At 34.8% G+C, this 27,657-nt stretch overlaps 1 protein-coding gene across 44 annotated transcripts in view; it reads right to left on the bottom strand.

Annotated features, from left to right (window-relative positions):
• Positions 1–27,657, bottom strand: part of NRXN1 (neurexin 1) — a 1,454,617-nt gene that overhangs the window by 937,673 nt on the left and 489,287 nt on the right. For 21 of the 44 annotated variants that reach the window (XM_003339683.3, XM_056823682.1, XM_056823689.1 and 18 more), the window contains 2 exons: positions 9,974–10,275; positions 6,585–6,746 (listed from right to left, as the gene is read on the bottom strand). In XM_003339683.3, the coding sequence (XP_003339731.1) occupies positions 6,585–6,746; positions 9,974–10,275 (464 nt within the window). Of the gene's footprint in view, positions 1–6,584; positions 6,747–7,824; positions 7,870–9,973; positions 10,276–27,657 lie in introns of all 44 variants that reach the window. The other 23 variants (XM_007476828.2, XM_056823679.1, XM_056823698.1 and 20 more) reach the window with 2 other exon arrangements.

Here is a 27,657-nt window from a genome sequence, read left to right as displayed (position 1 = left end):
CTTATGGCCCTGGAGAATTCTGCTTTCTAACCTTCTTCATATTAAATCAGAAATTTTTAACTGGAGTTTTCCCTCTCTTTTTGTCTCTGTCTCTCTCATATCCATATCCATATCCATACATTCATGCATTTTATACAACATATAATTGCATTTCAATATAACTGGCTGCCTATGTAATAATTTAGTAAGAAGTAGTTTTTAGTCACAAACATTCCCATATATAATCTCCATCTTTACTTTATTCTGAGAAAGAGGAAGTAGGAGAGGGACCTACTAAGAACTCCATTGAAATCGATCGATAAAGTCAAGCTCAGAGAGCACGAATGAGGCAAACAAAGGAAGAAGCAGGACTCTGGCTAGATTTTCTTATTTACAAATTTACTATTCTTTTTGTAAGACATTGTCATTTCTGCAATTGGTTAAGATAAATGAAGTAATAAAAGAATTATTTTTTATGGCTACTTTCCTTCCTACTTCATTATTATTTCATTACTTCATATTTTATTATTATATTATTTTTATAATTTATAATATGTATTATATATATTTTTATATTTATAATTATTACTACAATAAATGAATGAATGAGGAAAGGAGGATAAATTATATTGGATGAGAGTAAATAAGCCAAAGTTTCCTGATGACAGCAAGAAATTATGAAGGGAAAGTCTTGATGATTGGCAGGGAAAATCTGCTACTAATTGGTGGTGAGTTCTTATATGTTTTATTTTCATGGGTATTCCCTCCTTCAAATATCCCACATGCTAAATCTAGGCATTTTTATTTGTAGGATACTAAAACTATTAACCTACATGTGTTTGGCTTTCTACTCTCCATGAGTAGTATTTGGCATCCTTGTTCACCAATACTTTTATTAAATTTAAGTATAAATGTAGTTGATATGTTAGCCCAGATTTCTAGTTTGAATTTATTATTATTAAGATAAAATAGGGGGCAGCTCGGTGGATTGAGAGTCAGGCCTAGAGTCAGGAGGTCCTCATTTCAAATCTGACCTAAGACACTTCCCAGCTGTGTGATCCTGGCCAAGTCACTTAACCCCCATTGCCTAGTCCTTACTGCTTTTCTGTCTTGGAACCAACCAAACAACAGTATTGGTTCTAAGATGGAAGGTAAGAATTAAAAAAAATATATATTAAGATAAAATCAATAATACCTCTGAGAACAGAGAATAGGAGAGTATAAGACAAATATTTAAAACATCATAATTTTGCTTATGCCCTAACTTGGTATCAGGCCAAGGCCCTGGGATGCCAAGGAAGAGGGGAAGTTCAAAATGACATTGATGATAAACCATATAAAAAAGTTGTTCCAAAAAGGCCCTGACTAGAACCCAGGGCAATTATGATGCTCAGGGTACATCTCTGACAAATTTGCCATCCATGACTGAATTTGCCACCTTCTTCCACTGGGGCACAGTGCTTCCATTCTTTGATCATTACACAGAAAAGCATCCACTCTTCAGCAACTTCAAAACCTTCAGTGTTAAAAGTTTATAAGTGTAATTAAAGGCTGTGCTGATCTAATTAGGTTGATGAAAATTTCAGTAGGGATTTAATTCCCCTTAGCAATTCGCTTATTTTTTCCCCCTAGAATCACTCTTCAGTCTCATTCCAAGCAACCTTAGGAGACAGGATAGAAAATTACTTCTCACAGGCAACCTCTGCACTCAAATGACTGTTTCTAAAACCCTAGGTGAGCACATATGGCTTAAAACTGGCCTCCAACAAAGACTTTTCGGGGTTGCTTTTATTGAAAATAAAATGCTTTCCCACCTCCTGAGTTTGTTTTCCCTATGTACAAAAGAGTGTAAAGCAATGTTCTCCTTGCAAGGATAAAATAATGATTTCAAAGAGCTAACGGGGTACAGTTGTTTAGAGAAAGGAATGGTGGACAAAGTTGTTCTTTTTAGTGAAGGTAAGAGAGCTGCAAAACAGACCTCTCTGCTAGGTAACATCCTACAAAGATCCATGAGACGAAATTGTCTTTCTTCTCCTTTAGACAGTGAAAGAGGCATGTGTACTGTAACAGATGGCAAGGGTGATTTTATTCTATGTTTGGAGACTTCTTTACAAAGTCATGGTGAGCACGTGTTAATCAATTCTGTAGCTTTTGTACAGAAAATAAAAAATAACAATCTTGCCAAAGTAATTGAAGGCAAACATATAGATTTATGAGGCAGCTAGGCAACTTCCTACATAGTGTTAGCCTTCAAGTCAGGAAGACCTGAGTGAAAATCCTGTCTCACCCAGTGACTAGCTGTGTGATCTTGTCAAGTGATTTTATTACTCTCAAATTGATCTCATCTGTAAAATGGAGATAATAATATAGGACCATTGTAAGGATAAAATGGGATATGTAAAATGCCTTTGCAAAACTTAAAGTGCTTTATAAATCTTAATGATTATTAGGATATTATGTCTTTTTCACTAGATTATGAACATCTGAAAAATTGAGCTAATTAATGCCTACACTTTTTATACTATAGTACAGAACACTGAACATAGTATTTGCTGCAAAACAAGGAGGTAATTTATTGGGTACATATCATTTATTATCTAGTATACTATTCAATTTTCACATAAAGCTTTATCATTAATAATTATTTTAAATCACTTTTAAAATCTGGCAGATGAAAAGAAATGTTTTTTTAGCAAATGACCTGAAAAACCTTACACTGGGAACTGAAGTTTCTAAGCTTCCAATAATGAGCAAGGAAACTGATGGTGAATGACTTCATAAAATTTGTTTCTAACAGAACATTAAAATTCAATAGATTTTTCTATAAATGAAGACTTTATATTAGGCAAAACTTTTCTGAGCCTTGTTGATTGATTGAAAATCTAATGGAAGTTTCAAAGGCTTTCATATGATTTATTCAAGCTTCAACTTAACTTTCCCAATCCTCTTAATTATTCTTTTCTTTTGCTTAATCTATTTCCTATTTATTTGTTTACATGTTATGAAATCCTAATTTCCTTCTTTCCTTCCTCTCTTTCTCCCTTCCTCCCTTCCTATCTCTCTCTCTCTTTTTCTCTTTTTTGTTGAGCTGTATCAAATGATTTACCTTTCATTTCAAACCCTTAAAAGAATAAGGGTATAAAGTATCAATAATATGTGGCATTTCTTTTAAATTAATATCTACTTTAGTAAATGGATTGTCAAATTTCAAAACAGAAAAAGATTTTAGAATTATAATTATGTGTTTTTTTAAAAGTAGATTGCAGATACAGATTCAAACTCAGGTCTCATTTTTAGGCTTCCATCTGTTTCTACTATTCCATGTTTCTATCTCAAAATGAAAATAATACCACTTTTCATGGAGAAACAGAACTACATATTTAATTATCATTTATTGAGTCATAGACTTAGAATTAGAAGGTATTACAGAAGCCATTCAGTCTAAACTATCATAGATGAGGAAGCTGAGGGGGACCCAAGGAAGCATGACTTGGCTGGAGTTACATAGGAAGTGAAAAGCAGAAGAAAGTTTCAAACCCTGATCCACTTTGTCTCTATTGTCATTGCCCTTTTCTTTGTAACTCAGTCATCATAGATAAGATTAATTTGAAAAATTTCCTACAAAGTTCAGGTACTATTTCTAGACTGAAAGTCAAATAGGAATATGTTACAGACCCACATAACCTGAAATGAATTCATTTGCTGGTACACTGGAAGTAAAAAGGCATTTTTCATAGATTCTAGAGTGTGGGGGCCTAATTGGAGTTCAAGAAAAAAAAAAGATAAAACTTGATTCACCCCAAAACAGATTTGATTTTAAATGCACAAGTTTAGAGAGATGACATCAGAATTATCCATGATATAAAGTTCATGTCATAGAAACCTTTTCCTTTTAAAAAAATCCAGATGTCTCTCCCCTATCTTTTGCTTCAGTAACTTTACAAAGCTTACACATCTGAACAAATGTGGTTTAACACCAAATCCATTGTACTTTGAGGCTTTATTACATTCCTAGACTTAGAGTCAAGGAAGAGTGGAGGTTTCTAAATAAACTAAGCAGGCAGGGGTGAAATTGCTAAGGCTCAAAGAGCTCTGAAGTTGTCCCATGTTTTGATGTATTGAGCAATTGTAACTGCTGTCACTACCCTTGAGTGAGTTGGGAGGGAGTTACAAGAAGCCAATTACAAAAGTCAAAGAGAAAATAGGTGGAGCTGGCTGCTAACATTTGCCAGAGGTTGATAAGAGAGAAAAATTAAATGTTTATTGTCAATAAAGAGGAGTGGTTTCCTTCTTTCCTTTTCTAATCCTAAATCTGCAGAGGACCCAGAAATATTTCATTGACTGGTCACTGAAATTGTCCGTACAATCCTCCTTTTTAATAGGGCACACCTCTTTGTCCAGTGCTTGGTCTATGTTGTATTTGTGAGCCTACCAAAGTTGATGGGTGATTGGGAAAGAAAAGAAAAAAAATGAAGAATGTATAAAAACCGTGCTCAACAAGGCTATTGTCAACACATGTAACAGAAAGATTTTCCAATTATTTTTATTATAACTGGTTAAACCACAGTAGAGATGTAAACATCATTTGTTCTGTTGGCATTGTCAATGAAGGGAAACCTAGCTGATTAAATCCTCTTTTATAAGAGTGATTTTTTAATTTTTATTTTTAAACCCTTACCTTCTCAGTCACTCTATCCACTGAGTCACCTAGATACCCCTGTAGATATGGTTTTTATAATGTATAAAGTACAAGTATGGCCAGCTAAAATCATTTGTTATTAGACTTCATAATGTAATCTCTTAATTTAGAGTTTGAAACACTTGAAATGCAGAGGAGTCCAGTGATTTGTCCAAGATCATCCCATGAATTAGTGGCAGATTAAGGTATGCAAGAAGATAATCCTCATATCTTCTTGCTTATCGTTAAGGATACTCCTATGTGAGGTTCCCATTAAATGTTTAGTCTTGTTCCTGTCAGGGACATGAATTGATTGCTCTGCCATTCAAATTTGTTTTGCATTGTCATAGTATAATAAGCTATATTGGTAAACCAGAAAGAATAAAGATAGATGGATGGAAATAAACCGGGGATATCGAAACCAAATCCTACTTCCTACTTTTCCCAGGCCTCTTATTCATTATTCATCAAAAATAACCCAAATGGAATTATATTCAAAGAGTTAAAAAATTGTGCATACCTTTTGACCCAATAATATCACTATTACACTTATTTCCTAAACTGATCCTGGAAAAGGAAAATAATCTATAAGGTCTAAAATATTTATAGTAGTTCTCTTATTTGTAGCAAAGAACTAAAAAATTGAGGGGATGCCTATCAATTGTGAAATGGATAAACATATGATTATGATGGAATACTATGGCACCATAAGAAATGGCAGGCAGGTTAATTAAAAAACTATAAAGACCTATATGAAAATATGAAGAGGCTTACAATAGTACATTGAGGTTCCCCCCCCATGTGTCTAGAGTTATCCTCAGAGAAATTAACTCCTTTGTTCTTGTTGAACTTATGCCATTTTAAAGATCCCCAGAGTCGTTTCTTACAAAGCTACAGTTTTCAGAAGACAACAGAAAAGAATAATGTGAATATAAAATAGCTGAGATGACTCAAGGCAGGAGACTTCTGTCTGCAGCTATGATTGCATTGCATCTGAGCTGATTTTTTTTTTTTTGCTTTTCATGGTGCTACCCTCCCATCCTTTGCTGATTCAATTTCACATAGAAATATTTTCCCTCTGAATGAGCCTTATTGTACACAGATGGCAACAAGATAGAGTCATCCATAAGCTCAAAATCACCAAACTTGAAACTGTCAAAGTAGACACAGTCAAATATTCAGCGCACAACCAAACAGTCCTCCCATTCTAGGAACTATAATAGAATAGGACAGGCATGAATATAATCAGACTCTTGAAAAAACAAGTTTTCATTTAAAAATACCTAATTTTTAATGTAGTGCTACATTTTCTCCATCTAACAATATTCATTGTCGGGGGCTACACCAACACAATGACTTTGTAGCATGAAGGGAAGGATAATTAGCAGCTTGATTTTTAGGGGGGTACAAACATGCCACATTCATACAAGTAATCAAATATCTGTGAATTTAGCATGAATAAATATGATTAAATTCTATCTGGTGACAACTTGACTTTTTTGCTTTTCCCCCCTTCCTCCTCCTTGCTATCTCTGACGAGTAATATGATTAGGTGCCACTGTGCCATCTAGTAACAGCTTCACTTAAGGCATATTAGTGGAAATGAGCCCGACATTTTGCTGACCACTCAACTGTTATCTCACTTTGCTCACTTTCCTTTCATAAACAGTGCACAGATGCCCCAAATATAATTGTGAATTACATGCAGATTCCCAAAGAGAGACACATATACATATTTCCATAACAAGTTTGTATCTCTTCCCCTGATCCAACATAAGCAATGGATTAAATAATATTTGATGCTGTGACATTGACCTCAGGAAGCATCATATCTGTCAAACCATATTCAGCAAATCACTTTCATTTCCGGTACCTGCAATAATAGGATAATGAATCAGTGACAATCTGAGTGACCGGTGATATTTACCTCCTTGAGGCAGCCCATAAAGTTGTTACTGACTGGTGACCCTGGGAGGTCGGCTGTGCTGGGGCTGCCTCCAACATAGAAAAAGTCATCAGAACCCAGCATGGTATAGTCTTCTTGCGTGTAGCCCGTTGTGGTAAGAATTCCATCCACTGATATTGTCACCTAGATAACAAAGCACAGGGAAAGGACACGCTATACTCAGACCTAGATACTGCAATCCTGGGGTATGCCTGTTTTGTGTTTTTTTGTTGTTGTTTGTTTGTTTGTTTTTTGTTTTTGTATTTTGACTTTTTTTGCTTTTTTTGCTTTTTTTTCTTTTTTTGGTTCATTTTTGTTCTTATTTATTTATTTATTTGTTTATTTATTTATTTACTTTTTGGAGACCTATGGTGGAACCCATTTTCATGTCTGTTTGAGGTTTAGTCTTGGATTCTAGTCAACTATCCCTACAAGATCTAAGCTAGTTAAAGACTTAGCTGATTAGTGAACTAGTGTCAGCATAGTCCCTATTTGCAACTTAAAAAGTTATTCAGCAGACACAAAAATGGTGTTAGTAAAATGCTTCCTAGGTTAGTTTTGCTGGTGTACATATTAGTAAAGTTTAGTTGTCTGTCATTGACTAATCACAACGTGCACCTTGTTAACAGAAAAGGCGCAAGCTATATCCAGCAACATCACTGTTTGCACTACAGAGCAGCAGCTGGTCAGCATGCAAGTGTCTACCTTCATGCCAAAGGAAAAAAAGGAAGCAAAACAACCAGTGGGAGCGGCCCACGCTGATGTGCGCATGCTGGAGGTACAGGACAGTTCGGAAAAGGAAAAGGAAAGAAAACGGGGAGAACCAAAGTAACAAAACTGCTCTGAGATGACGGAAAGATGAGTGATTGTGGCATCTCCATCATTCCCAAACCAAATCTTCATGCCATGCATTATGAATGGTTAGAAACTGGCTGAGCCTGCGGTCACTCGGGCCAGCCACCATTTTAGTCTTATCCCTCGTTAACCACAGCTGGATGCAAACGTTCGAAACGTTAACGATGCCCCTACAGGTGAGTTGGAAAACAGAAGTTGACAGGAACAGGAAAAAAAATGAGGTCAACAACAGATGGAAAGAAGGAGTCCAAAGTAAGCAGAAGAGTACCAACCGCAGTTCCTCTTTTGTTAATGATGTCTACAGTTAAAAGAAAGAAAGAAAACACACGGCAAACCCAAAATAAGAAACAATTAGAATGATATCTACCGAACAATGTAGTTTGTTTACCATAGCGTGTCCAATGCCTGAGTGCTTTGTGGAGAAGGGGGGAGAAAGGAAATTAAAAACTGTGAACAGAATAACGATTGTTACTTAAAAAATATGATGGTCTCTACCATGTTAGTACATTTTTTGATTCAGGTAACGGTTAGTAGAATGAAACATTCCATGAATGGCATGTTAGTTATTAAGCATGTTAGTAACATAGAAAAAGGGCAAAAAAATCTTACAAGAAAAAAGCAGACTAACAAATAGGCCTCCCACAGAGGTTACAGCAATAAGATTTGTCCTGAGATTGTAGTTCATAAACTCACTCCTTAACAGAAACAGACATATGGCAATGCAATGCTCCCTCCATCCTCCTTCCTCTGAACACCACTGACAGATATTTAAAATGGGTAGAGGGATCCAAAAGCCTAAAGCTCATTGGCTGACCACTGCTTGCCCTAAGCCCCCGAATGACCCCTCCCCCACCCTGCCCTCCCCCAGAAAATCAGTAGGAATCGGATGGCAATGCCCTAGTACTCAATTTTACTGCACACAAGGAATCCTCCTCAACTCCAAAACTTCTTTCGGTCATATTGATGGACTTAGGATCACAGTTTACTGCAATGAAACAAAGCAAAGATCCTGACACATAGAATGAGTAGAATGGAGTTTTGTATCTACCCTGCCACACATGCACCCCAACTGTACAAGGACAGTTTTCCTTTGAGCTACCAATTTACTGTTGAAGTGGGTAACCTGAACAAAGGCAGATCTAGAAAGCTGGTGCCCCCAACCCCATTCTCTTTGCTGCATCTCTCTAGTAATGTCCTGGATCTCTTGGTTGACATCTGAGAAATAGTACAAGAACCAAAGAGATGGGAACAGCTGGGAACCTTTGCTCTAAGTGCATCACTAGCTGTGAAATCTCCCAGGGCAGTATGAAGCATGCTGGGACCCTACCCATGCATGGACAGAAGGCATCTTAAAGATAGTTGGGGCTCTCAAAAACACTTGAGGTGAACTTCTCTGCCTTGACTAGGACAACACTGTGTTCCTAAATTGTTCCTCTTTCCCTATCTCATAGAATTAATTCCTTGTTGTTTTTTTTTCTTATAGAAGTAGAAAGAAAAGGTTAGGTAGTTAACAGCTCAGAAACAGACAGCTGTTTTAGTAAAGGAAAACCAGAGATAATCCAGTCAATCTGCAACTGTTTAGAGAAACAACAAATATGTTAAAGGATATTAGTTTAAAAGAGGCATGTATGGCAGAAAATAGTCACTGTCAATACTTAACAAAATGATACATTTTAATATAGGTAAATTATCAAATGGTAAGCAAAAATGATAGCGTAATAATATATAAACACACCATTTAATGCTAATCTGATCATATATAATATATACTATATACTGTATTTTGTGTCTTTGAGATTAAGAATATACAGTATATATGGACCCAAAGCCAAACCAATTAATTTATAGTTTTTTTCCTAGGATCTAATATATTTGGGGATATACAAATAAAGACAAAATAGATTAAATAGGCCACTGGTTTATTTTGGGGTTCCATTTAGAGAAAAAAAAGAAAAAATCCCCATAAGAACACTACAAGGCCTTATGCAAAACCCCAGATACATGCATCAGGCCATTTATCTGATTTTTTCCCCATTTTTGGAGAATAAAGAAAAAAATTAAAGAAAGGGAAGAAAAGCCCCCACCCCCAAACTAACCATCTCTGAAAGCAGTTCTCTGATTACAAAAAAGGAACTGAGTTTCAATGACCCCAATGTGCATGCTTCATGATGACCCCATGGAAGTGTTAAAACAACAACAACAATAACAACAGTACCAAAAAAAATACACCATCACAAAAACCAGAGTTGGGAAATCACTAAGCAATCCCTGTAGCCCTCTGGCATACTGCAATTATCCCCCTGCATGGAACAGCCTCTGGGTCCCAGAACTTTCTAGATATGCCCCTGCTCAAGTATGGCAGGGAGATTCATCTTAGTAGAAATAATAATACTTAAAAAGTGCTAATTTGTAAGTGAAAACCACAAGTCTAGTATCATGTTGTTAGGTTTTAAGGTACCATACAGATAGCTGTAGCAGGAAACAAAGTCAGTTAGTCTTATCCATTGTACTGTTACCTGACGCAGATTCCTGGTTACTTTCACATCATGCCAGGCATTGTCATTAAACTTTCCATTCACGGGTTCCACCAGTGCTTCAAAAGCCCCTGATCCCAAATTAATGACCAGAGAGACGGCTCCATTTTTCAGGGCAAGATTGACATAATCAGCTGATTTCCCTGTGTGAAGCATCAGTCCATTCCTCTGAAGAGTTTTAAATGACAGGGTTATTTCATCGCTGCTGCTTTGAATGGGGTTTTGGGACAAGTCATAGCAGAAGTATTCTGATCCTTTGAAGGTCGCAATATATTCTTCTTTTCCTGGGAGAAGACAGGGGAAAAAAAAGATATCGACATCAGCAGGACTCAAATGAACTGAGTAATTAATATTTACGTCATCAGACAGATCAAACACATAGCAATAGATGGCCATGCATTTTTAAGGAACATCACATATTGAGCCATCAACAATAGTGACTAAAAATTGACATTCTTGAAAATTTAATTAAATTTAAAATATCACTACAAGAACTCTGACAAGAGAGCATGGGCATGTGATACCTCCAGGGAGCAAATCAGGTACCATCAAGACATATTGGATGGTTCTACTCTGCTAGCTTCAGTGGATTCCTCTGTGTTTGTAGCATCCAGCCTGTGGCATTTATGTTCCATTTTAATTTCCAGTGAGTCATTTGTATTCAAAGATCTTTCCAGTAGAGAATCAAATATTTGCACCACTGAACACCCATAACAAATTAGCAGGAGGAGAAAATAGAGAAAGGAGGAAGAAGACGAATTTGATACTCAAGATCAAAATCATATCTCTTGGAATATGGGCATTGCTCTTTACTGGGTGGGGGGAAAGACCTGCTTAGAGAATACCTAGTGGATTCTATTGGATTTTTTCTCTGTCCCAGTCTTTAAAATAACAGATGGTGGTACTGCCTTTAAGAATTCCAATATATCATCATGGGAATCATAATCTAAATGAAGTCTCAACATTTTCTCCACAACTCAGAGTTCTCCAAACCCAAAAGCAAACATATGGTCCACACAGAATACAAACCAGATAAAACTTTTTTTTTTTTTCAAAACTGTGTCTGCCTCCACATTGAATAACTTTAACCAAGGAACTTTTTAAGCAGACTAGTTGTTTTTCTCTTTGACAATGAGGGACTTTGGCTAATGGAAATGAAACAACATGGACTGGGACACATCTCTTGTGGTATTCCTGACATTGCACACCACATATAACAATCCTACCTTCCCCTCAGAAGCAATATAGAACCCACCACCAATTAGCAGCAGCATGAATCTACAAGCACATAATTTAAACCACCCACAGTCAGCATTTTTTGTTGACTGTCTTAGTGGATTCTAAACCTTTGTTTGCTTTGACATTTGAAACCTGCTCCTTCATATTTTGTCTCATTCTCTACATTTGGCCATTGTTTGACTTGTTCTTAGACACCTTAGTTCTTGGATACTCAGTTCCAGTCCTGTCTAATGGGGTCCTGCCCTTGGCTACCCAAACCTTGGCACAGAGCTATACATTAGAAGCTTACACAAAAAGAAAGATATTTTGCTCTTGAACAACATAATACCTATTCCAAAGTGATAGTGTTTAAACTTCGTGTAGCTAATGTCAGTATAATAATAGCAAGAAATCTGTACAATCATAGTGCCCAACACAATAGATGCTTATTGAATGTTTATTGATTGATTGGTTAATCTCTAGAATTATAGTGCCATAGGGGGAAAACACTGGGGCAGATTGTGTAGCATGAGGACTTGCTTCCAGTTCTGGCTTCACTTCCAGCTTATAGAATGGACATGCACAAATCATGAAACCTGACTATGAATTAATTAGTAGAAAGAAAGAACTTTTTTTAAAGAGAGAACTCCTAAGAAAATGAATTGCCCCAGAAATCATCTGATAGTAACTAACCTATGGTGGTGAGCCTCTCTGAAATTAGGGAGTCACAATTTGACTGAGTTCTTTAGATTTTTCGGTATAAGACCTTTATCAGCTTGCTATAAATTTCCCCCAAAATTCGTTGCTTCCCATCTAATTTTGGTTGCTTTGGTTTAGTTTGTTTAAGACCTTTTAAATGTTACATATAATCTTATTATAACATATGTATTTAATACATCTCATCCATAAGACTTTACTACTGTAATTTAACTATCCAAAAAGACTCAGAAGTACAAGGATCTTAAAGCTTAAAGAACCACTCATTCGGCACAACTTATCTATTTATAAGTGAAGTAATAAAATATATTTATGATCTTTTACTTTATATATATGTATATATATGTTTATAAATTATATAATATAACTTTTAATGATGATGATATATTAAATTTATATAGGACTTGAGGATTTCCCAAGCACTTAGATGCATATCATCTCATTTTATCCTCACAATAACCTGGGGAAATTGCTGCTGTTTTTATCCTCATTTTACTCTTCATTTTATCTTCATTTTTTTTCATGGGTTAACTAAGAGAAACAAGGTGAAGTGACATTTGCAGGATGATAAAGCTCGTAAATATCTGAGGTCAGACTTGACCTCATGTCTTCTTGACTACAAGTCTACTGAATCACCGAGGTGCCTAGGGGTAGAGTATATTCTCTATTCTTATACATTATAATATGTTATTAAAGAATATTCTATCTCATATATAATGTATTTATCTGAATTATAGAAATAATGTAGAAAACACTTAGATATAAACCCATCTATGAATATATACACATAATGATATTCATATCATTGATTATTATATAGAAATGACCCTTTGTCAGATATTAAGTTTACACATTTAGTACTGTACAAGAAATGTATGATTCACTTCCTTTCTCATATGATGAGGGATATGGTCTCTCTATTAACCTTTCTGAAGTCCTAAAGGGATCATTGTCACAAAGGGATCAAAGGGATATTATCTATTGATAATCTTAACCAATGTTAAATAACTGTTTTTTAAATCCTGTTTCTGTGCAGAGATGCAGATCTGATGTGCAATTATTATTTTATTGCATTATTTATTTCATTAACAGAAGCCTTATTTTCATTACTTTTTCAACATTTCAATATTATTATTTTCAATTTTAATATTTCTGGAATAAAAGAGATTCTGGTCATAGATTTAGTAAAAGGAGGGCTTTGCCAATTATCTAGTCCAACTATCTCGTTTTCAGATGAGGAATATGAGGTATAGGGATGGAGTGTCATGTTCCAAGTCACAGAATAGGTGAATAATAGAGTAGAGATTCAAATGTAGGTCTTCTAATTCCAGATTCCAGATCCATTCCCCTATTAGCCTTCAGTTCCTCTACTTTACCTTGGCTTTAGCTGGACTCAATAAATATCTATTGATTGATTTACTGTATCTAGAAATTTGTAATATTTATTGTATATGTACAATTCAAGTATGTCCTTGATTTTTACATACTATTCTACTTGCTGCCTCATGGTAAAGAGTTCTTTTATGTGATAACTATATTTAGGTTCTCTTTTAAAGGGAAAGAATAAACAGCAATATCTTAGGTACTTTTTCAAACCTCAGGTGGGATCTTAAATGACACAGTAACTTCATCATTTCTATCAATTCATTTTAATGACTACATTCTCAGTACTAGGGGGTCACACAGAAATATAAGGTGAAGAAGTCTTAATTTCACTCATGCCTTTGTTCCTGTCATTCCCCTCATGCTTGGAGCACTCTCGTTCCTCAAAGATAACTCTGATATTTCTTAGCTTCCTTCAAGTTTAGCTCACCTTTTACATGTACGTTCTTATCCCAGCTACTAGTGTCCATCATTACAAATTACCTTGCCCTAACGTTGTCAATACTTATATGTACATATATTGTTTTCCATAATAGAATATAAGCTCCTTGAGGGCAAGGTCAGTTTTATTTTATTTTTCTCATTCCCTAGCCCTCAGCATAATCTCTCTAACAGAGTAGGCCATTCATAAAAGTTCATTGATTAATTAATTGTTAAATCTCTGCCCCTAAAGAATAGTAGAATAGCAAAGGTCCAAAGTCATTCTAATATGACCTGACCTTTGGATTATATTTCTGCTTCTTTTTATCCAGTATTACCCTTCCTGCCACTGGCAAAGATTATCCTTCTGCTTAGCTGGGGATTTCCCTAATTAGTAGCCAGTGCCATGTCGGTCTCCTGTAGTGGTCAGATGATACTCTCCCTCCAAATATATGTAACAAAGAGCATGTAATTCACCCTTTTCATAGTCTTGGGATCAGATCTCATGTGGGGATAATGACATTAACTTCAGATATGATCTGAGAATAAAATAAGTCTTGCAGTTCTAAGGGCTGTTCTTATTTGAAGGGATGCAACAAGTTCTAGAGGCAATGTATCCTGCAAGAATTTAAATCGCTCTCTGTCCTTTAAGATAATATGTATGTGTTCCAAATACAATAGCAGTCTTGGATATTCATGCCAGACAATGCAAAACAAATGGATAACTTCAGTTAAGAAAATTTACTACTAGCAATTTTAATCTCCTTATTTCATGGACATCTTTATTATGTTGTTGGTTAACAAAGGAAACCTAAATTAGTGGCCCAAAATGAATGGGCAAAGGTATTCCTTAAATGAATTTTCGAACTAAACACCTTTTCTAAAATACCAAGAATGACAAGTTCAAAACCTCCAGTGGCCTAACTTCATAGCTCTATTTTGCATCAATTTGCATTTGTTTAAATCACCACAGGTGTTGGAAAACAGACAGGTACCTGCTGTGCCTGCCTGGGCTCATGGCCAGTAAAGTCCTCATAGGTACTGGGATATGGAGGGAGATTCATGGCTAAATTCACTATGATTTGCCAAATTCACAGTATTGGCACTTTGGGACTGCCTTGGATTTAAGTCCCAGATGCAGAATGCAAAGCACAAATTCACAACAGCGGTCAAATTTATTGAACTCTAACATGTTTCAACCTGGGGAAAATACAAATATATATTCAGATATAAAGACATTTTAGGAAAATGCACAGATTACCAAAAATTCACTGTCCTATGAAGCTGACTAGGTGAATTCTGTGGATCCAAATGAAAGAATATTTAACACAGGAATGAATGCTAAGAGCATAAATTTGAACAGAGAAGATTTATGGAAATCCTGGGTTTACCGCCAATCCTCATCTTGAAAATATATATGAAGCAAATGAATATAAGCATGGGATTGCATCTATATCAACTTGACTTAAGGCAATACACACTCTATATTTAGCTTTGATGACCACTGAATTGTCCCTATCATGGCAACCACTTAAAATGATGTTTTGAACAGAGCCAACTGGAGAGGTCATGCAGTAACCCAGAAAAAGTGCCCTACTGGCAATCATAAGAAGTGGGTTTTCATTAGAACTCTTCAGCTATTTCTGTGGTTTTAGGGGAAGTCATTTCCCCTACTTTGAATCTCAGTTTCCTCACCTACAAATTAAGGAACTTAAACTATAGAATCATAAAGGTCTCTTCAAACTGTAGTAGTCTGTGCTGCTAAGAGTGAACACACACAAAATACTGCAAATTACTCTTGGCACAAGAATATATATTTTTGGAAATGATTAACCCAATGACTATTGGAAGGTTTCAGAGTGAAGAAAGGCAGAAAGGAAATGGGGGAAATGTGAATTGTCTTGTTCATAAATACATTATACATTTAGATCCATTATGCACAGATACATATACAGTATACATTAGATATTTAGATACATTTAGAAAACCTATTTTAAGAAGGTTAATATTTTTTACATCTATCATTTTCTCTATATATACCCAGACTGTGCTTCATGTTGGAGGGGGGAAGGAAACAGGCTAAACAAATAACACTATGACATTTTGGTGGCAAAAACTGTTCCAAATTTTCATTGTTGACTTATTATTGCTAAATATGTTTTTAATATTCATGCCTTCTATCTCATCTCCTTTTCACTTCCCAATGCCTACAAAAAGCTGTCTACTCACCACACTGCTTCTATTTCCTTAATAACCAATTGACTTTTCAGTCAATCTGGCTTCTGAACTCATCCCATTACTTGGATTGTTTCTCATTGATCTGATTTGTTTCTCATTTGAGTGAATATTTCTCATGGATTTCTTTTAAAATATATTTTATTAATAGCATTTATTTTTACACAATCTAATTTCTCCCAATATTCCTCTAACTTTCCAATCCCAAATTTTCATTTTTTATAACAAATAATTAAAAAAAAACAAGAGAGGAAAAATCAACAAAACTGATCTATATATTAAAAACTCAATGTTATGTGCAATGTCCTGCTGTCACAGCACCTCTCTCTCCTCCTCCTCTAAGATCTTTGCAAAGGAACAGTGGGATGGGATCTTCTCATATCTTTTCTCTGGAATCAAACTTTGCTCAAAATTATATTTTATATTTGTTCAACATTAATTTTTGGTTGTTCTGAGATTATTTATCTAACTGTGAAGTTTATGTCATTTTCCCATGGCCCTTTTCCTACTTGATATCATATATCTCAAGAATATTCATGATTTTTTTTTCTGTATACTCTCCTCTTCACTTCTGTGACATTATTTTTACCCATTTCATTACTTGTACATCACTCTCTAAGAAAGGATGTCTCTTCAGCCTCTCTTCCAACCTTATTTCTGCCCTCTCTTTATATACCCTTCTGTGTTAATTTAATCAGACTCCATGGTTTTAATTATCATTTCTAATCAACTTATATTCAAGTTCAAATTGTCCTCTCTTCTAGAATCACCTTAGGTGCATCACTGCCCCTATTGTTTGCATGTCAAACTCAACATGTGCAAAGTGAAACTCATTCTCTATCTTAAACCAATCCTTATTGGCTATTATTACTTTCTTCCTATTTTCTGTTTCTTTTTTTCTTTCCTTCCTTCCCTTCTTTTCTTCCCTCTTCCCCTTACATTTTTCCTTGTTTCTTCTCCTGTTCCTCTTTTTTCCTCCATCTCTTCCTGTTCCTCCTTCTCTTTGGTTCTTTCTAACTTAACCAGGATGAAAGAGTAATGGTCCTGCTTCTTACAGAAATTGGTTGCATAGGATAAGGAAGACATAAATGTAAATGCTCTTTTTGATATTTACTATCTGTGTGACATCTGGTACATTACTTCACTTGAGCCTCAGTTTTCCCATGGATTAGATGGAGTTCATGATATTTGTTAATGAAGTTCAACTCAGATCACAAATACAATGTTCCACATAATTGTCAATGGTCATTTATATCGGGTACCTCTAATTGCAAAAAAAAAAAAGTTATTTCTCCTATTATTCTAAAGAAGATTCTTCTCTTTGCCTTCAAGGGTAACAGCTTGTCCTCTATAACACTGATATAAACAGGAGAAAATATATGGTTTCCATAATGTTATATTTTCTCTTCACTTAAAGGTGTTTTATCATTTCATGCTAGATAGAATTTGTAGAAAATGATGATCCATGCTTCCCTCCCCACCACAAATTTAGTTCATTTAGATGGAAGTCTCTACCACAGTACCCTAATAAATACTAGAGATAACTAATGAGAATAAGCAAATTGCAAATGCTCACTAATCAGCCTTGAACTAAACTTCAGTTATTCATCTAAAATGACATGCATATTAATATGGTAAAATTTAAATTTCTTCATTTAGTTGATATATGAATTCTAAAAGATATGGCTAGATGTCTTTGTTGCTAACTAGCCAAGTGATTTGGGATAAAAGTCTGATCGCCATTTGGGATTTCATTCTTCTCATCTAGAAAGTGAGACTATTGAACTAGATAAGATTTCTGGTCTCCTTTGTCTATGATTTTATATATTTTTAATATTTTATTTCAATATCCTAGAGTCAAAACTTCCTGAAAATCAAATTCAGCTAATTTAAAATTTGGACAATCATTCTATACTCAATCAGGAGGATAGAGAAATAGAATACATATATATATGTGTGTGTATGTATATATACATACACATATATATATATATGAATTAAATAAAATGTGCAAGTATGAATTTCAAAATAATTATTTTAAGGTGAGATATATACCTGACCCTTAATCAGTGTTCACTGAATTAATTATTTTTTTTCTAATAAAATCAAAGAAAAATGGTCATTGATATGTTGTACTGGGAAGAAAGGTTCCATAGGTGAGGATCTGAAATTAACTTCAAAATTTAGTACTGAAATTAAGTCCAGTTTTAGCATATCTGCTATTCAACAAGTAGTTTCATTATTAAACACCTACTGTGTGTATGCTGGCATGGTAGATAGAAAGCTGGTGTCTGACTCAAAAACAATCTGAATTCTCTTCCCTACTCTGTTCCATGCTAGCAATTCACTTACCTTCCCAATTTTCTGATTATATATTATATATTAAAGAAAAGGAATTGACTTGTACTGGTAGAGGACTGTTCTCTCCCAGAGATTCTCTATATCAAAAAAATCACAAGCCCAACCTCTGTACTTAATCCCATGAGCAGGTACAGAAAGGAAAGGGAAAATTATTCTCTAAAGCAGGAACAGCATAGGTATATGGGGTTATGTATGGGAGAGTAAGATGGATGCAGGAGGGGAAAAAAAAGGTAGTTCTTCTGGCTTAAAATAGAAGTGACATGCTGAGGAATAGTGAATTAATGATTATTAGGGTGGTATAGTGGGTAGAACACTCAACTTGACAACAGGAAGAGCTAAGTTTGAATTTGGCTCCATATACTTAGTAGCTGTGACCCTGGGAAAGTTATCTAACCTTGTTCATCTCAGTTTCCTCATCTGTAAAATAAGCTGCAGAAGGAAATGTCAAACCACTTCAGTATCTTTGCCAAGAGAACCCCAAATGGGGTTAAAAAAGTCAGAAATGACTGAAACAGCTGAACAATGGGTTTAATAGGCAAGACAGGAACAAGCAGCAAAGGGCCCAAAATTCCTAATTGGAAATTTGGGACTTATCTACTAGACAGTGGGAATCATATATAAACTCCTCTAGTTTTCATGTAATGCTTTTTTTACAATCTGGTCTCTTCCTATAGTTCTAGTATTAATTCTAAGAAAGTCCTTCTTTACATTGTATAGTTAGCAATACAGGGTCACTGGCTGTAATACAAAACACTATAACTCTCACCACTGTGTTTTTAGCCTGGCTGTTCCTCATACGTGGCATGTTCTCCTTCCTTATCTCTGTCTCTAAGAATCCATGAATTTCTTTGAGATTTAGATCAAACATTGGCTTAAGAAATCATTGTTTATCTGCCCAAGTGGTACTGCCCTTAACTAGTGTAATTTTGGGGGACTCACACTCCTTAGATGGAGAAATGAGGGTTGAAGGCAGTGAGGAAAGGGTTGATGAAAATGGCTTCCCTCACTACTCCCTCCAAGAGTCCTCTAATTACTTGAGGGAGACAAAATGGAGATCTCCATTATTATACTAGGCTTATTAAATTCACCCTCTACATATATTATCTATACCTATTTATGCATGCCTCCTGATTTAGAATATGAACACCAGAAGAGTAATGATAGTTTTTGCCTTTTCTTTGTATACCTGGCACTTTACCACAGGGTGTGATACATAGCAGTTATTTAATAAATATTTAGTAATTGATTGATTCCTAAGGAACTTCCATGTTTTTAATCACACCTTAAGGATCTATGATATTCTTATAGACATTCCTTGCCAAAGCAGGTCATGATGCCAATATGATTAATATAATGAGTTTTTCTGTTTTCAAGACTGACAATGGATAAAAGAAAATAATCATTGCACTGTGGTCAGACTGATAAAAAGCCTTTCTGAATACAGCTAGACTTTGCAACAGTCCTTGATTAGGGTCATATTAAGTCATATGTGATTAATCGACTCAAAACGAACCTAACACTTTTACATATCAACAACCTGAATCATTCCTTTTTTATGACTTCAGTAAAATTTCGTTTCTAAAGCCAAAATTTTCCCCATTTCCCTCACTCTAATTCTCCCCTTCCACCCAGAATGCAAAATAATAAGGCTTGCTACATTAATATTTATTGAAAATATTTCTATTAAAGTTATGCAGTGGTAAGTACTTTCCACATCCATCTATATTAACAAGTGATATTGCAGTACAAGTTAATATATAAATTTTGTCATGAAAATATTTCTTTCAAAATGAGAAAAATCACTACCCCACTTTGTCTAATTTTAACTGTAATTTTGGCTGTTTTATATTAATTTAAACTTATGACTATCACAATACTGATTAGGAGTTGTCATGATTCAGCTGTTCAAGCTAAACTGAACATAGAATGCTAGATTGTGTAACATGCAAAGGAATTGTAGGGATTGAAGATTGCTTCAGTTTTCCTTTCCACAATTGGGACTTAAGTGATACAAGTTCTAGTTTGAATCTTATTTCACTGACATTGGGCAAGCATTTGTTTCCTTTTCTGTGAGAAATAAGTGAGTTGAACTAAATGATCTCTAAGGTTCCTTTATGCTCTAAAATTATGCAATGCTGGATCACTTTTTGATCAACTTTTAACTCAGTTCCAATTAAATATCAGCCCCATCTCCAACCTCAGATCTTCTTCAAGGTTGTTACACTTCCCTTTTCTATTTATCTCAAATAAAAATTCAGGTTCTAGAAACCCATGATAATAGGCACTGCATAGTGTTGATCTGTGGATCACTGTGCTTTTTATTATACAACGAAACATTTTCAAAAATAGCCTTTTCCTGAGGCTAAAGGACAAGTTTCCTTCTGGCAAGTAAATACAAAGTCTATCTCAAAATACCTCAAACTTGAATGGCAAAAACACAATTATACACACACACACACACACACACACACACACACACACACATGTATGTCTATACATATATCTACAAATATATACATATACTTCCAGTAAAATTGGATGAACCTGCCTCTAGAATTGAATGCTGTAGTATAAACAACAATTGTATCACTTCTAGAAATTAGAGAATTCTCTTTACTTCTTGAAAGGAAAGTATTTTAAAGGAATATGCTCCAATTGTCTATTCCTTTTTTTAAAAATTTTCCCAGATGTACCATCAGCATTAAACCTCAGTAGAAAGTAAGTTTATTGAAGGCAAGGTCTCTTTTGTTTTTGCCTTGTATCCCCAGTGTGTAAAACAGTGCATACTCATAATAGACACTTCATAAGTGCCAGCTTGGTAGAATTGATACATTAACAAATACATTTCATAGGATACCAGCCCATCTATATTTTCTCCATTCACTTGACATTAAAAGGTGCAATGATTCAACCCATTCTACATTGATGTCTCTACCATAGGTTGCCCCCTACTCAAGAAAGGCACAGGGAATCTGAGAACTTTCACTACTGAAAAGAACCACCTGCTCTTTCTCTCACTTATAGAGTAAAGTGATTTATCCAAAGTAATGAAGTAGCTAATTTATGGAATAAGATCCAAACATCAGGTCACAAACTCTTTCCTCTTGTTCCTTAGTTCCTTGCGTAGTGCTCTTTGAATCACATTATATTATTTCCAGGGTTTTTTGAGAAGCCATTGCTTTGTGTTAGTGTTTTCATGGTTTGTGATTACATAAGATATTCCTTTGGAAGGCATTTTGGTGTTTAGTAGGTAGCTTATGACATAAACACGTACTATTTGATTTAATCTTCACATGAGGTAGATAAGCCTTGCTAGCTCTGGATTTCCAATAGCTAGCTTTGGTTGGAAAACACACAAATATACAAACGGAGGTTCACATTCCCTCTTTCTCTGTCCCTCAAATAGCTATAGGATGCTGCTAATTCTTTTCCCAGTTATGTGCTCCATAGTGGGGTAATTATCCCTCTCTACAAGGACAAATCATTGGGTTGAGCTTTTTATCCCTATCCATTATCAGCAGTTGGAAGCAACTGAGCTTTCTATGATTATGATTCATGACTTTAACTCCAAAATTCCCATTTAAAGAGAGTGTATTTCTCAAAGGATATTTTTAATTGTTAATAATGGCAAAGAAGATATGTGTATTTGGCATAGTCATGCAGTATAAACTATAGTATAATCAGCATTTCCTTGGGGATGAGAAGCATGGTAAAATATGTCATCTGGGTCACATGTGACCAAAATAAGAGGAGGGTCATTCTTTTATGGAAAATAACAAATAACAAAGAACCTCACTGCTAAAATATAGTCACAAAATATTAAAAGGCTCAGAAGAAGGCCTCTGTCATTATGGATCAGTCTTCTACAGGGGATTTTTGGTAATACAAAGACAAAAATTATACAATGAAGTAATTTTGGTATGTTTTTGCCTAGATTGTTAGAAGAAGTGATTTATACAAATAAGATCCCAAGAGGTATCCTAGGATAATAGTATCATGGATAAACACCTGAAAGGAACTTCAAGGGCCATTTATTATACTCATTTTACCGATAAGGAAACTAAGAATCATATCTACTATCTCTCTATAGATAGATAAGATATATAAAACATAATATCAATACAATTTATTTACTTTTGCTGAAGGTTAATATTTCACTAATAGAAAGCCTTGCAAAAATAAAATGACACTTAAATCTTATTCATATATTTAATGTAAAACTAATTATTGGTCTGTAACTTTATTTAGTTCTGGTAATAATATAGCTGGAGCTCTGGTCTTGGAATTAGAAAGACTTAGAATAAGGTCATGCCTTGGCCAAATATTAGCTCTAGGACCAGGACGAATCATTTAATCTCTCATAGCCCTAGCGATTCTAAAAATAAAATTACAGATTAGATTCCTATCTGTATTAATGAAGGAAATTTATAATCATGGAGTTCCCTGCCCAGATGAAATCATGAGTCATCAGTGAAGAAAAAAAATACTCCACATTTCTTTTCTTTTTTTTGCCATCCTAAGAGTGAACATTTGCTGGAGTTTGAACACTCGTTATAGCATGTATACACCATTAATAAACAAAAAATTATGTGGGAACAGAGGCAGATTTGTAAGGACACTATTATGGACAACTCAAGCTGTCCCAAAAAGGAATGCACTACCCAAGAAGATAAAAGATGTCCTTTCATTGTATGTTTTCATGCAGAAGCCAGATCTTTATTGATCTTCATTCAAATACTATACTCAGTGTTTCTCTCTGGTTTTCTAGGTTTCCTTACATAACTATTTTCTTTCTTTTTCATTGTTTCTTTGTTTTCCTCTCTTCCTCATCTCTTCCTTCCTTCCTTCCATTCTTCCTCCCTTCTTCCTTCCTTCTTTTTGCTAGGCTTTATTATTTTCCCCAGGTTAGATCAAAGCAGGTAAGCTTTGAGTTTCCCATTTCCTACCTTGTTCATTGCAATCTGGTGGAGTAGGGTAGATGATTAGATGGGAAGAGACACAGCCAGAAAATGATTAGGATGTCTAAACTGAGTTCTCCCTTGAAATATCTTCTACCTTAAACCAAAGGGAGAATGGAAAGAAGGGGTGGAGAGGCGATAGATGCTTTCCCCCTTTGTTTCCTCTGTTAAGTATATACTTCTTATAAGAGACAATCAATTTCCCCTGATAATCTGGAAAGTGAAAATGAATTCTTCCAGGTCTTTTGATTTTTTTCTTCCTGAATGGAGATGGACATACTCTTTGTACATACACAGATATTATATGGCATTGGAAGAAACACAAAAAAAGCACATTTTCTATAGGTCACAGCAGTGTTCTCCATGTACTACATAATACTGGTTTGAAGCAAGTTGGTTAACCCTTGTGATTAGATGCTGTATCCAATTTGCTATTTCTGTAATAAGTATAAAAATAAGAAAATCCTGAGATTAATTCACTTAATTTAATATGGCTGCTCATTTTCATGCATTTTTGTCCTCCTCTGGCCACAGCTATTTAGATCCCTTTGGAAAGGTATGGAAAAGGTAAATTTGATTATTATATAGCACATTAGAAAAAAGTGCACAAGGATAAAATGGCCAGAATTAATTTTTCTGATGACTCTTAACTCTTCATGGCCTCCCTCTCAAACTTCTCTCAAACTTCCTCTCTTATCTTGTGTTGAACTATTTTAAATTTATTTATAGATAGTTTTCCTTATATTTATTCTGTATATACAGGTATGTGTACTTGTTATAATGTATTGTTTCAGTCTTTGTATTTGAGATCCCATCACATGGTGCATTGTTGATTTACTTTCTAATGAGAACCAAATATCATTATACTTTGTTCTTGTGCTCCAGAAACGTTCATCTACTTTTCTGGATGCCAAGTTCCTATACCCTGGATGCCTATATTCATTCTCTATTAAACTATTGACAGTTCCAAAAGATGAGTGATATTTTGGAGAGTTAGTGGGAAGGAAGTCAAGTCCTACTCATTTCAATGACTGAATCATTTCTGGACAAGGAAAGACAGTACACTTTACATTTTAGCTTTTTGACCTTTAAAAGCTTGTTGTCAATCTTTCTAAGAGGCATCATTCATGAAATGTACACATGTTGCCAACCTGAACATACCAATTTGACCCACATCAAAGCAGACCTTAAATCAGGTGACTTCCATGTTTGTTCAATTCTTTGAATTTCAAAAGGCTCCCATTAATCTCACATGACACTCAGTATATGGATGTAACTGTTTTTGTTTGTTTCTGGCAACATGTAGTAGAAACATTCAAAAAAAGGCACAAGTACCAAATCCATCAAAAACCTGTTCTGAATATAGTTCTTTCCTACCTACTTGATCACAGTTTATGGCAAGTGAAGAGGATATAGAAACTAGATATTTCCATAAATAAGTCATTCAATCCATCCCTCCAAAAACATTTATTACCAACATACTATGCAAGGTAATGTTACAGATACAAAGAAAAAATGAAATAACACAAACAGCAGTTCATCATTTCCCTTCATTCTCACAATGATCTTACATTCTGCTGGGGATACACAGTATGAAAGTCCACAAATGAAAATTTGAGGTAGAAGGAGAGAGCAAGAATCATTAAGGGAGTCAAGGAAGGCTTTTAGTAAGAGATGTCACATATTTTCCTATTATATATAAAGGATATATCTAGGAGAAAGAATAAATGCTCTGAGTAGGATTGCAATAGTTTATTTTAAGAAAAGGATAAGCAACCAGTATCTTCCTCTCTGATAAACCCATCCCTCTCTGTTTGACATATTTACATATGTTTGCTGGGAACTGAAATTTCAAAAGGACTAACCAAACTTCTTTTTTTTTCTTATAAACACACAAGGAATTTGTTATGACTAGGCTAGTAACTGGCTTTTATCAAGCAATAGTTATCTGAGTTTTATGAGTCAAAATTAAGAAGCCTTAATTAAAGGCCTGGTTTTCTCCTCCAACTTCTTCATGTTTTAATTTCATATATTTTATTTTGAAGATAAAGAGTAACTTCCCATTTTTATTCTATTTTATTCATTGTTTTCTTAATTAAAGAGATGTCTTGTAGAATAATGGAAGATGAAAATATGAAGGTTTGGAAAAATGAGTCAAGATTCAAATGAGTTGATACTGCCAGGCTCCCTGTTTCTTTATCAAATGAATTGAATCTTTTAGCCCTCTGCCACCTATGATAGACCTGAGGGTCCAGTGGAAGCGATTAAATCTTTCTTGCCTGTATTTTGACTGCTTTTTAGACTGGGTAATGCAGCTCAAACTTATCAAATCTCTGAGCAAAATACTGTTTAGATGGGGCCACTTTCAAGCTGTTGAGCAATTTAGCTCCATTGATGCACTGCTGGTCACTGAGTCAGTTTTAGGGCATCTCTGACAGTGCTGGATTTTTAAATCTTTGAAGTTTTTCTGACTATGAGGAAGAATAATTCAACTTCTATTAAGATAAGATTATTTTCAGCAGAAGAGATCTATTGCACTCAAGGTCATGGATCTTGGCTCCATAAGTGCTTGGTTACAAAGCAGAATGTTTAGCCAAAGTCTTCAAAGCTTTTAAGATATTGCTGCAGGTGTGGACCAGCCGCGGATGCTGCTTGGCTGCTGGTTAGCTCCTGAATTTCTATTTCCCTTCCTGACCTTCTCCCTTCTCATCTTCCAGAAATCACATCCCTCTAAAGAGCATGCAATAAAACGATGGGCTTTTCTAAATTGGACTAAGGTTGAGGAATTGTAGAAGTAGTTGCCAAAAAACAACATCTGAATACTAACTATGGAAGAAGGGTAGTGAGGGAGAGGGCTGACCTGCCATCTTTTATGTGTTGAATACATATGCAAATACAAATGTACTCTTTTACATAGTCAGAAGACAATGATTCTGATAGCACAGGGATACACTGGAACTTAAATTTTAGAAGAAATAATAACCTTTCTCTTCTATGCCTCAATAACTTTTCTCTTTATAAGACAGAAACAAAATGTGTCTCACCAAATGAAGAAAAAAATAAGGAAGTATGACAGGCTAAGCATTTTTGATATGCCTATAGAAAATATTTTTTTTCATAGGGGGAAATAAATGTCATAAGCAAAAGAGTCCAGTAATCATATACTCTTCAGGGAACATTTTCATGCTTGCTCTGTATCAAACTGTCACAAAAAGAAAACAAAAAGAAAAGTATGAACAATTACAAGTTTTGAAGCAAAAAGAACCTAATTTCTATTGCTTGCCAGTAAAAACACATCCTCCCTATGGCAGAGATTAAACTTCTAGGGAATTCTATAATGGCATATTCGAAAGAGTTAAATAGAATGTGATTAAAGAATGTAATAAACAGCAAATACCTGTCTTTCCTTTTTTGAAGTCTTTTTAAGTGTAAATGAAACATACCCAGAGAAATTCACAGAAGCACTGGTACCCTCCAAATATATTATCTGTTTATACTAGAGGAAAAAATTCAGATCATTCTCTCTTTTTTTTTTTGTCTTTATGCTGATATTTGGCAGAAGGCATGTTAATTTCAAAATGCCTTGGATCAGTGACTGATGAGCACATTTCAACAAAATTATGACTTGAATTTACTTACAAAATAAATTCTTCCAAAGGCATGACTGAAATTTAATAGGTCAGAGGAAAGTAATACTTTTTATACAGATAATTACATGTTTCTATTTAGAGAGTTAATGCAATTAAAGTTCTGTACAGATGTAATCACCTGTTTAGAAGAAACTAACAATAAAACCATTCATTAAGTTTTGTCATAATTTGAGTTTGAATTCTCTCTTGATAATAATATAAAGCAATTTATAGCATTTTTTGGTTTGTGAAGTACTTTACATATTTTTTCACTTGATTCACTAGTGCATTATTTTTTAAGTTGTTCAACACATATGTGTGAATAATTATATTTTCATATAAAATAATGATGGGAAATATTTTTATAATAATTTGTAGTTTGTGAGTAGTGTTATCTGTATTATCTAATCTAAGCCTCAGGGGAAAAAAAACTGATTAGACACAGGACCAAAAAGGATTTTCATAGTTGACATCTTTAGGTTGCATTTTGGGAAGTAGTGATACTAACCACACTAGACAAAGGGCTTGCAGTCTGAGTGTGATGGGTTTCCAGGAAAGGAGATGATAATAAGCTAGATTTATTATCAGAAAGTCCTCTTGCCTTCACTGCCATCTATATCTTTAGATCTATCCATTTTGGAGATGGAAATTAGTTGGTCATCAGTAACTACTGAATACTTGTTAGCTAAAAATAGAAATCTAAGCCTTTTCTTGTCTCTCCTTATGCTAAGCCACCCTGCTTTTA

The sequence above is a fragment of the Monodelphis domestica genome, chromosome 1 (assembly GCF_027887165.1).
Source record: "Monodelphis domestica isolate mMonDom1 chromosome 1, mMonDom1.pri, whole genome shotgun sequence".
NCBI lineage: Eukaryota > Metazoa > Chordata > Mammalia > Didelphimorphia > Didelphidae > Monodelphis > Monodelphis domestica.
This window is presented reverse-complemented; position numbering and strand designations above follow the sequence as displayed.